Source organism: Podarcis bocagei, assembly GCF_964188305.1.
Source record: "Podarcis bocagei genome assembly, chromosome: 2".
Taxonomy (NCBI): Eukaryota; Metazoa; Chordata; class Lepidosauria; order Squamata; family Lacertidae; genus Podarcis; species Podarcis bocagei.
Genome location: NC_138126.1, coordinates 21,486,997 through 21,499,173, shown reverse-complemented (window position 1 = coordinate 21,499,173; position 12,177 = coordinate 21,486,997). Strand labels below are relative to the sequence as shown.

At 43.8% G+C, this 12,177-nt stretch overlaps 1 protein-coding gene across 3 annotated transcripts in view; it reads right to left on the bottom strand.

The window, feature by feature from the left end:
• Window positions 1-12,177, bottom strand: part of ABCF1 (ATP binding cassette subfamily F member 1) — a 48,244-nt gene that overhangs the window by 16,151 nt on the left and 19,916 nt on the right. For all 3 annotated transcript variants that reach the window (XM_081181936.1, XM_081181937.1, XM_081181938.1), the window contains exons 13-17: window positions 5,601-5,723; window positions 3,983-4,083; window positions 3,151-3,236; window positions 2,000-2,139; window positions 1,411-1,559 (exon numbers count right to left, since the gene is read on the bottom strand). In XM_081181936.1, coding sequence (XP_081038062.1) covers window positions 1,411-1,559; window positions 2,000-2,139; window positions 3,151-3,236; window positions 3,983-4,083; window positions 5,601-5,723 — 599 coding nt within the window. The remainder of the gene's footprint in view (window positions 1-1,410; window positions 1,560-1,999; window positions 2,140-3,150; window positions 3,237-3,982; window positions 4,084-5,600; window positions 5,724-12,177) is intronic.

Genomic DNA, 12,177 nt, shown 5'->3' with positions numbered 1-12,177 from the left:
AAGCTTGGTGGCAGAGCATCTACTTTGAAGGCCAAAGATCCCCCAGCATCTCCAAATGGGGCAGGGAGAAAACTGTGCCTGGAACTCTGGAGAGCTGATGCTGTCAGAGTAGACAATACTGAGCGAGACGGTTTGACTGTTCCTGCACAAGCAACAGACAGCATCTTAAAAAGGTCCGTATAGTTAAAGCTATGGTTTTCCCAGTAGTGATGTATGGAAGTGAGAGCTGGACCATAAAGAAGGCTGATCGCCGAAGAAATGATGCTTTTGAATTATGGTGCTGGAGGAGACTCTTGATTGTCCCATGGACTGCAAGAAGATCAAACCTATCCATTCTGAAGGAAATCAGCCCTGAGTGCTCACTGGAAGGACAGATCGTGAAGCTGAGGCTCCAATACTTTGGCCACCTCATGAGAAGAGAAGACTCCCTGGAAAAGACCCTGATGTTGGGAAGGAGAAGGGGACAACAGAGGACGAGATGGTTGGATAGTGTTCTCGAAGCTACCAGCATGAGTTTGACCAAACTGTGGGAGGCAGTGGAAGACAGGAGTGCCTGGCATGCTCTGGTCCATGGGGTCACGAAGAGTCAGACATGACTAAACAACAACAACACACAAGCAACAGAGGCTATTTGCTCTTCGTGCTCAATTCCTGTTTGCATAAACTGGCTTGGCCTTTCCTTAAACAGGCCCACATTTCATTGGCGACTAGGAGTGGACACTGGCCGCCTGATCAGTTCTGAACAGAGGAGAGGTGCAAATAAAACATCTCTTTGTGGGTGAGAGTGGCGGTGGCTTATGATATAGGTGTCTATCCTCCTAGTGACAGGAAGGGGGGGGCACGCCTTGCGCTCCTGTCTCATTTTCAGCTCTTTTAAAAGTGGCAGCCATTTTGTGTTACATCACACCTCCAAGGCAGCCATTTTGTGTCTGGTGCCCACAGCACTTTCTCAAAATTCCAAAATGTGCTTTGTTGGCTCCCATGACAATCCCTGAACTACATTGTGTGGTGCAAGACAGAGTGCTTTTGAGGCAGAATGTGGCTGCGGCGGACTTCCTTATCCTAAAGCCACTCGTGACAAGAGAAAATGAGTGGTATACCACCAAGGTGTACACTCATAGGAGACACAGTGCAATTAGCAGACATGACTGGGTTAGGTCCATTAACGTCTACTTTGAGGAAAACTTAGTTGACAACCACTCATCACAAGCTAGCACCTGTGACCTTTCACCCCTTGCTTTATTTGACTTCCGTGCCGCAAATTGAATGATGTTGTGTTGGATTTCCAATTAAAACTGTTCCGTTACCCAGAGAATATTGGCTATGGGGCAACAAATGAAAAGGAATTAACTTCAAGGATACATCATGCTGATGCTCCCATTTCTCCACCTCTCTCCACCTGACAATTACCTGGCCAGGGACACTCTCATCCGCCAGCCTCCGGAGAACTTCTTGGTCTGCCGGTTCTGCATCTCAGGGTTGAAGCCCAAACCTGCCAGGATTCTCCGGGCTTTTGCCTCAGCTGCTGCGGCTCCTGTGGCCCGCAATTCCTCATAGACCTGGGGAAAGGGGAGAAAATAGATGGTGTGAGCAGAGATCAAGAAAAGGGAACAGGCTAACAACCAGAAATTGAGTGTGAACATGTCCCTCCCTTTTTTTCTCACCCCACAGGAGAAATATTTAATTTGCTTTGCTGGCTTTTGTAAGATGATGATGATGATGATGATAATAATAATAATAATAATAATAATAATTTATACCCCGCCCTCCCCAGCCAAGACCAGGCTCAGGGTGGCTAGCACCAAATATTTGATTGAAACAATTGATTGAAATACAGCTTAAAAAACATTTTTGCAGTTCTGCGAATGTATCTAAGGACACATTTTGAGTGATGCCAGCCATTCCAGATCAGAGAACTCCTTGTGCAAAATACTCCCACCTGGGTAACCCAGTTTTGTACTGCCCCGCAGTCACAGGACAGGGAACGCTCCACAAGTACCTTCTCCAGCTGTTCTGCAGCCCCGTCGTCCCCTTTCTCCAGCAGCGCCTGCAGGCGCTTCTCCTCCTCCAGCAACTTCAGCCGCTTGGTGTCGGCCTTGAGCACAGCCTGCACTGCGGGGGTCTCATCCGCAACCACCTCTGTTAAGATAAAGGAGGACACCACCGTGAAGACTCTGCTGCTTAAGCCCCACAGCCAAGGATTGATCAAAGCCAGCACCAAATTATTATTATTTTTTTAAAAAAGAAAATCTCTGCAGCCACAACACTCATATTGTGCTACTGAATGGAGAGAGGGCAGGGCTCTAAGATCAGTGGCTGAGCATCTGGTTTGCATGCAGATGTTATGGATTGGGGAACTCACAGGGGAAGAAGGCTCAGAGCCCAGGGACTGGTGGTGGAACAAAGCTAAGCGACCAGAGGGAGAAGGAGGAGCAGACTTGGAGATGATGTCGGAAGCTGAAGAGGCAACAAGGTTTAGTGAGCAGGAAGAGGCTGTGGCAGAGAGCAGTCTAGAATCAGAGCAGGGGTGAAGAGGCAGAGATCTGGCTGCTGAAGAAGCAGAGAGTCTCCCCCTCCTGCTGCAAGCAGCTCCCCTCCCCTCTGGTTTCCCAGAACATGCAGAGAAATGAAGAGGGTGCAGCAGAGACAGACAAAACAAAGGAGCCTTTGGCTGCTGCGGAAGGAACTACGGAAGTAGGGCCCATCTTAGAGAGCGGTGGGAAGGCAGAGACCGTCAGTCTTTGCAACTACCTCATTGGGGCAAGACCCTGCTGGGATCACTAAGGCTGAACTGATTTGGTTTCTTCACTGAGACTGGGTGTTTTATGGCTGACCTATTCCTGACTCTGGCTCAGAAGTCCCCAGTAATATCTAGCTGGGGCTAAGAGAGACACTCTGCTGAACCCCTGGAGAGCTTCTCCCCATCAGCACAGGCAGTACTGAAATGAGCTGGTGGTTTGAGTCAGTTCCGTGAGCCGTCCTGAGACCTGCGGGTATAGGCGGTATATAAATCCAATCAATTTATCTATCAATAAAATAATAATAATAATAGACAGCAGCTTTCTCTGTTCTTAATAAGAGGGACCCCCTGCCTAGGCGGGACAATGAATGGACTGCCTCTGCAGAGGGGAGGAACGCTTCTTCCTTTACCTTGTTCACAGAGCAGAACATCAATATTGGGAGGAATTCTCAAGGCCCGGTTGGCAATATGTTTCAGCAAGGTGGTTTTGCCTTTCCTGGAGAGAGAGGGGGAGAGGATTGGAATATTGGTGCTCTCCTTAAGCAAAAGCAACCATAGACAAAACAAGAGCTATAGATAAAGTGCTCAAAAAGAAAGCTGCAAACATACCAACAGATATTTAACATTCCATAAAACGCTACAAGGACATTTTTTTAAAAAGCACTCCTATACAGTGGTACCTCTGGTTACAAACTTAATTCGTTCCGGAGGTCCGTTCTTAACCTGAAACAGTTCTTAACCCCAGGTACCACTTTAGCTGATGGGGCCTCCCGCTGCCAACATGTGATTTCTGTTCCCATCCTGAGGTAAAGTTCTTAACCTGAGGTACTATTTCTGGGTTAGCAAAGTCTGTAACCCAAAGTGTTTGTAACCCGAGGTGTTCGTAACCCGAGGTACCACTGTACTAAATTTATAAAGGCACATGTCAATTAAAAATGGGAGCAGCCATTTTTTAATTGGCATGTGCCCGAGGGATTGAGGACAGGAGTACTTCCTTAATATGTTTTTGCACGTGTAAATGGGACCAAGACCACTGAAATAATTCCGCCTGCGTGGTCCAAAGAGGAGGGAAGGCCTCACAGCAACCGAGGTGGAGCATATTGAATCAGGCAGCGAGCTCATAAGGTACTTTGGGGCCCAAGCTGCTTACAGATTTGTGAATTAAAGAGATAAAGTGTGTTTCATCATCCACTGGGGTAAGCAAAGAAAATGGTGGGGATTCACCTCACAACAGACACCTACCCATTCGGCCCCACCAGGCCATATCGGCGCCCGGCCACAATATATAGATCTGCGTTGACAAACAACTCTTTGCCGTGAGCCGAGATGCTAAATTTCTCCAGCTGAAATAGAAGGTAAAGGAAATCAGAGAGGTCCTTTTTATTATTTATTTATTTATTTATTTATTTATTTATTTATTTATTTAGGAGAACACTGTAAGCAGATAAAAAACAATAGCAGGACTTTAATAACACTTGTAATGCAAGAAATAACATGGATAATAGGCACAGATACAAATTATGGATTATGAAATAATATGCAGTTGAAAAGGTTGATAGTAGAACCCAGGGAGGGGATGGTGGGAAGTCTTGCGATTCAGAGAAATCTCTTACAAATGGATATGCATTCTGCATTGTTATAACTTTGCACTTGTAAAATTAAAATAATAATGGGGGGGGGGAGGTCCTTCTTAAAGTCTTTTAAGCTCTTGTTTCCATCTGCTGATTCTGAACGTTTAGACAAGCCTACCCAGGATGCGGGTTTTACTCTACTTTTACTCTACTCTTGTTCTAACTTTTTGAAAATCTGAATTTATTGCCATAATTTTTTCTTCGTGATAATTTTGTTGTTTTAGCTTTTTTGTAAACTGCTTTGAGGCTACCTCCATTCATTCTCCTAAAACGTCTTTCCTGGACCCTCCACCCAAGATCTTTTAACTGGAGATGCTGCAAATTTGGCCCGAGGCCTTCAAGCCTTGGCCCAACCTGTTTCCCTCCATGCAGATGTTTCTGATGGGAGTTGAAGTGCAAAACATCTGGGCCAAAGCTGACCCTCCTTGTGAGGAGATTTCACCCCTCCCATATCCAAGAATCTGCTGATGTTCTCTGCTGATTCTCCAGAGAGGAGGGGCGGTTTTCTGCTCTCTACTTATTCCGCTCCAGCCTCACATCAAAGTGTCGGAGAGAGACTGAGTGTTAAAGAGAGATCGTGTGTATAGATAAGGTTGCTGCTAAGAGCAGCTGCAGACACCCAGTGTAGTTCAGCATTTTTCGTTTAGACCTCATTTAGCTCTGTATATAGTCGTGTATACAGTGGAAGACAGAAGTGCCTGGCGTGCTCTGGCCCATGGGGTCACAGAGTCGGACACGACTAAATGACTAAACAACAACAACAACAACAACAAAGTTGTGTATTATAGTTGTAAATAGCATACAGAAGATATTCTACAGAGCAGCTCTCTGAGTCGTTTATGCTCTGCTATACCCTGCTATACTCTGCTGTGTACGACAACTGTCTTCTTGTGGAAGTGAATCCAGTGCTCACAACTCTAAGCTGTGAGTCCACAGCACTTTGACCTGTTCCTGTGCAGAAGGTGGTCTCCGGAAGTGCTACCCCAGCTCGCCTAGCCCAGGCGAGGCTGAAGTGGATGAGTCCAGTCGGTGGCACTGGCTCAAAGGTGATGCTGACACCTTGCAATCGCCTTGTTCTGCCACAGGTGACTCAGCTTCCTTTTAAGCTTACATATCCGTCATGAAAATATAATTAGATGTCCACTCTAGAGACGCAATGGAAGAAGAGACTGGAGGAATGATCCAGACTGGAGGGGCAAGGTGGAGGCAGTGGATTGAGACAGCCATACCTTGATGTCAGAGGCGTTCTCCAGCATGGCCTGCCGTGAGATCATCTCCGCTTGGGACACCGAAAAGTCGTTCTCTGCCGCGCTGGCTGCTTTTAAGGTTGCCACCTGCCGCTCGAACTCCAGCTGTTTGGAGGAGGAAACAAAGCCTGGCCATGAAACAGCAACAAAAAAAGAGACTCTTCCTCATCTACCATTTGTCAGGTGCCAGTCTGCCCACCAACTCACTCTCCAGAGACTTACCGTATTTTTCGCACCATTGGACGCACCGGACAATAGGACGCACTTTGTTTTAGAGGGGGGGAGAACAAGGGGGAAAAAATCTCCCCCTCTCTGCCCAGCGCCCCTTCAGTGAAGCGGCAGGAGGCGCTGCACAGAGAGGGGGAGAATTTCCCCCCTCTTGTTTTCCCGCTCTAAAACAAGGTACGTTTAAGGTGCGTTTAGGCGGCTACCTTGGAAGCCTGAAGAGCGAGAGGGGTCGGTGTGCACTGACCCCTCTCACTCTCCAGGCTTCAGGTTCCTTTCAACCTGCTCTTTGGGGCTGGCGGGGGGAAGCCCAACACCAGCCCCAAAGAGCAGGTCAGGGAGCAGCGGAAAGGCGCAGCGGAGAGGCTCCTGCCATAGCCACGCGTCACCTCTCCAGCCAGGAGAGGGTCGCGGGGGTTGCTTTAGCCCCGCGAGCGCTCTCCTGGCTGGAGAGGTGACGCGCGGCTATGGCAGGAGCCTCTAAAGCTGCGCGTCACCTCTCCAGCCAGGACAGGGTCGCAGGGTGCTTCTTTAGCCCCGCGCGCGCTCTCCCGGCTGGAGAGGTGACATGGGGCTGTAGAGGCTCCTGCCATAGCCGCGCTTCACCTCTCCAGCCGTGAGAACGTGCGCGGGGCTAAAGCAGCCCCCTGCGACCCTCTCCCAGCTGGAGAGGTGACGCGCAGCTACGGCAGGAGCCTCTATAGCCGCGCGTCACCTCCCCAGCCAGGAGAGGGTCGCGGGGTGCTTCTTTAGCCCCGCGTGCGCTCTCCCGGCTGGAGAGGTGACGTGGGGCTGTAGAGGCTCCTGCCATAGCCGCGCTTCACCTCTCCAGCCGGGAGAGGGTCGCGGGGCTACGGCGTCTTCGCTCCATAGGACGCACACACATTTCCCCTTCATTTTTGAAGGGGAAAAAGTGCGTCCTATAGAGCGAAAAATACGGTATTTCTATCCAGGATTTGACCTTACAACTGGCAGGCAGAGAAAGCCACAAGTCCTTTTTTTGCCCCCTGGCCAGCCACAAACAGGAATAACCTTTTGGGCCTTTTCCTTCGGTCCCCGGCAGAGATCTAACCCGCTTCTTTTTTTTAATAAATTTTTTTAATTGATTTTACAAAGTTTTTATAAACAATACAAACAAATAAAAAGACAAAACAAACATGTATAATTTCATCTCCTTTTTTCATAAACCTCACTTCTCTGACTCCCCCAAACATCCCCTTTCTACATCCCAATTTCCAAAATTGTTTCAGCAAGTCCTAAACTTAATTTTATCAAATTTGTCCCTTATTTGTTCTTTTCTTTTACTTAATCCTTTGTCGCTATAATCTCCTTTTCTTACTAAGAACCTCAGCATTTTAACATTCATTAATTTTGTAATATTTCTTAAGATAAGTTTTAAATTTCTTCCAATCTTCATCCGCCGTCTCTTTCCCCTGTTCACGGATTCTGTCGGTCATTTCAGCCAATGTCATATAGTCTATCACCTTCATCTGCCATTCTTCCAGAGTGGGTAGATCTTGAGTCTTCCAATGCTTTGCGATAAGTATTCTTGCTGCTGTAGTAGCGTACATAAAAAAAGTTCTATCTTTCTTCGACACCAATTGGTTAACAATGCCCAGGAGAAAGGCCTCTGGTTTCTTAGGGAAAGTACATTTTAGTACCTTTTTCATTTCATTATATATCATTTCCCAGAAAGCCTTAATCTTCGGGCACGTCCACCAAAGGTGGTAGAAAGTACCTTCAGTTTCTTTACACTTCCAACACTTATTGTCAGGCAAATGATAGATTTTTGCAAGCTTGACTGGGGGTCATGTACCACCTATAGATCATTTTCATAATATTTTCCTTTAAGGCATTACATGCCATAAATTTTATACCGGTGTTCCACAACCATTCCCAGTCAGCAAACATAATGTTGTGACCAATATCCTGTGCCCACTTAATCAGAACTGATTTAACTGTTTCGTCTTGTGTATTCCACTTCAGCAACAAGTTATACATTCTTGACAAATTCTTAACATTGGGTTCTAACAGTTCTGTTTCTAATTTTGATTTTTCCACCTGGAAGCCAATTTTCCTGTCTTGTTTGTATACCTCCATTATTTGAAAATAATGGAGCCAATCTCGTACTTTTGTTTTTAGTTTCTCATGACTCTGTAATTTCAGTTTATCTCCATCTTGTTCCAAAATTTCCCAATACTTTGGCCATTTGGCCTCCATATTGAGTTTTTTCACCGCTTTAGCCTCCAAAGGTGACAACCATCTAGGGGTTTTGTTTTCCAACAAATCCTTATATCTAGTCCAAACATTATATAATGCTTTTCTAACAATATGATTTTTAAAGGCCTTATGCACTTTAACTTTGTCATACCACAAATATGCATGCCATCCAAATGCATTATTAAAGCCTTCTAAATCCAAGATATCTGTATTCTCGAGGAGCATCCACTCTTTCATCCAGCAGAACACTGCTGCTTCATAGTACAGTTTTAAGTCTGGCAGGGCAAATCCCCCTCTTTCCTTTGCATCCGTCAATATCTTAAATTTTATTCTGGGCTTTTTGCCCTGCCAGACAAATTTCGAAATATCTTTCTGCCACCTCTTGAAACATTCCATCTTGTCAAGAATTTGCAATGTTTGAAATAGGAATAACATTCTAGGCAATACATTCATTTTTATAACTGCAATTCGGCCCAACATTGAAAGCTTCAAATTTGACCATGTTTCCAAATCCTTTTTAACTTCCGACCAACATTTCTCGTAATTATCTTTAAATAAATTCAAATTCTTAGATGTCATATAAACCCCTAAATATTTCACCTTCTTAACCACCGTCAAGCCTGTTTCAGTCCGAAACTTCTCCTTTTCCATGACTGATAAGTTTTTCCCCAAAACCTTAGTCTTTTGTTTGTTCAGTTTAAACCCAGCCACTTGACCAAATTCTTGAATTAAGTCTAAAACCCTTTTTGTACTAGCGTCTGGCTCTTGTAAGGTAAGCACTAAGTCATCTGCAAATGCCCTTAACTTGTACTGTTTGGCTCCGACCTGTACCCCTTTAACCAGCTGGTCACCTCTAATCATATTTAGCAACACCTCCAAGACAGATATAAAAAGTAGTGGGGAGATTGGGCACCCCTGTCGTGTCCCTTTTTCTATTTAAAATTCTTCGGTTATCACATTATTTACAATCAGCTTTGCTTTTTGTTCTGAATATATTGCACCCATACCATTCTCAAAACCTTGGCCTACCCCCATCCCATGAAGATTCTTTTTCATAAAACTCCAAGAAATGTTGTCAAAGGCTTTCTCCGCATCCACAAATATCAGAACTGCTTAAGTGTTTATATTCACCTCTAGTAGTTCCAAAATGTCTATTATGTTCCTCACATTATCTGACAAATGTCTTTTGGGAAGAAAGCCTGCTTGGTCCATATGAATCTCATCCATCAACACTCTTTTCAATATTTTTGCTAAAATGTCTGCAAAAATTTTGTAATCCACATTAAGTAGTGATATAGGGCGGTAGTTCTTAAGTTGAGTCTTTTCAGTCTCTGTCTTTGGTATGAGTGTAATGTATGCTTCTTTCCACAATTCTGGTGCCCTTTTCCCCTCCAAAATCTCATTGCAGACTTCCTTTAACGGTTGCACTAACCACTCCTTCAAAGCTTTGTAATATCTGGAAGTCAGCCCATCTGGTCCTGGAGATTTGCCCAACTGCATATTTTGAATGGCACCCTCTATCTCTTGTTCTGTTATCTTCTGGTTCAGATCCACTTTGCTTTGATAAGAGATTTTTTGTAATCCATATTGCTTGAGAAACTCATCTATATCTTCTTCCTTCTGCGGCCCTTGTGCATATAATTTTTTAAAATAACTCAGAAAGCAATTCCTGATCTCATTAGGTTTATATATATTCTTTCCATCAACTTCTAGGCTTGTAACCGTATTTAATTTCTGTCTTTTCTTCATTTGCCAAGCCAGAAGTTTGCCACATTTGTCTGCAGATTCGAATGTCTTTTGTCTCATTTGTTTAATCTTCCATTCAATCTCTTGGTTCGTCAATTCCATATATTGTGTCTGGTATAACTTAATCTCTCTCAGGATCTCCTGGGACTTTGGTTTTGATCTCAATTTCTTCTCTCCTTCTTTTATCTTTTCCAAAATCCTATCCTCCTTTTCATTTTGATTTCTCTTCTTTATTGAGTTTTGTTGTATTAAGAATCCTCGCATCACAGCTTTACTTGCGTCCCAGATTACACTTTTTTCCACATCTGTTTTTAAATTTATTTCAAAATAGTCCTTTAGGGTTTTTTGGGCTTTTTTGTGGATCTCCTCATCTCGAAATAGGGTATCATTCATTCTCCATCTGAATGAACCAGCTGTTGGGAATTTCATCTCCATCTTAATGGCGTTATGGTGGGAGCAAGTCTTTGGGAAGATTTCTACTTGCTTAATCTTTGGAGCCATCCCACTAGTAATCCAAATTTGGTCGATTCTGGTCCAGGTCATCATAGCTTCAGAGAAGAAGGTTCCCTCTCTCTCGAGAGGGTTCCTTGTCCTCCAAATATCAATCAAATCCATGTTTTCAGTCATTTCAAAAAAAGTCTTTGGTAATCTCCCATCTTTGGAGATTGTCTGTCTTTGAGCTTTGTCCATATTCGTGGATACTACTCCATTCATATCTCCCATCATACTTAGGTTGTAATCCAAATAGTCCAATAATGTCTCATGCAACTTCTTAAAAAATTCTGACTTCCCTTCATTAGGTGCGTAAATCCCTAAAATAAAAAAATTTTCACCTTGAACTTGAATTTCAACTGCCAAATATCTCCCTTGTTCATCTTTAAACATAAATTTCGGGGAAAGTTTTTCCTTTGCATAGATTACCACTCCTCTTTTTTTAACTTTGTCTGATGAAATAAATTCTTGACCTAATCTCTTGTTGATGAGTAGCTTCCCATGCAGTCTTGTCACATGAGTTTCTTGCAAACAAATCAAGTCCAGATGTTCCTTTTTCAATAAGTGAAATACATTTTTTCTCTTACGAGGAAGGTTCAAACCGTTACAATTCCGGCTTAAAAGTTGCAGAGCCATATTGAAACTATTTGCCTCCTGTCGCTCCGAGTAGCTGTTCTTTTTCTGTCGGTAGTTTGAGTCCAAACGACAAATTTAGGGTGTCTGTTACTTCTTTTGTCTCTGATGTTAGTTCTGTTTCCACTGTTCCTTTCAGACGGTCTTCCCTGTAGTCTTTCAAGAATTGGTCTCGGTCTTGAACTGTTCTTATCCTGATTTTCCTTCCTTTAAATTTAAAGGATAGGCCTTGAGGGAATTCCCACCTGAAAGGTATTTCGTTCTTCTTCAGCAGACCCACTAGTTCTTTATATAGTGCTCTTGCATCCAGAATCTCTTTTGGTATGTCTTTAAAAATCTCCACAAAAGAATTCTCAATCTCAAGGGTTCTTTGAAAATGCAAACTCAGTATTTTATCTCTTTCTTCTTTTGATCTTAAAGTTATCAGGCAATCCCTTGGCTTTTTTCTGCCTTGCCTTCTGCCCAATCTGAAAGCAGTCAATATCTTAACTTCTTCCTTTTCCAGCTCCTCTTGCCAAAAATCCAAAAATTCTTTTGAAAGGAAGTCCACCAAGTTATCTCCCTCACTTTCAGGAACTGCTCTCAATCTTAAATTCCTTTCCTTCCTCTGCAGGTCCAACATAGACAGGGCTAATGTATGATCTTTTTTTTTTGCAAACTGGCTCTATTTTTCCCTGTGTAGCATCTGCAGAGACTTTGGCCTCCTCAGCAGAGACCTTGGCTTCTTCTGCAATTTTACGTATGTTGGCAGAGTCCTCTAATATTTTATTAATAGATTCTGTATTAGACGTCACTCTTTTCCCTAATTCATTTACACTTTGTGTGTTCTGATCAAGTTTTATTGAGAGTTCTGTCAACTTTTTGCTATTTTCCAGTCCCTGCTTTGTCAGATTCCAAAGACTCATTTATCTTGACTAGAGCTTGTGTTACTGCATCTGATGTCATTGTTGTTTTTATTTGGCCAGTTGCAGCTGGTGCCGTAGGGAAGCCTGAAGCTGAAACTCTACGCTGTTGTGAAGATTTTGTCTTGTATGGTCTACCAGATCTAGTTGTTGTCTCTTCGTTCATTGCCTGGCCAAGGTCACTCTCACGCCTGTGTTGTTTTTAAAAGGAAATTTCCACTGCCTTGATAGTTACAGTCCAAATTGCTACAATTACCAAGATGTCCTCTAGGGGGTAAAAGTTTCCACAGCTTCAGAAACAAAATGTCTTATAGTCCATCCCCTAGAGCTTTCCAAAAGTC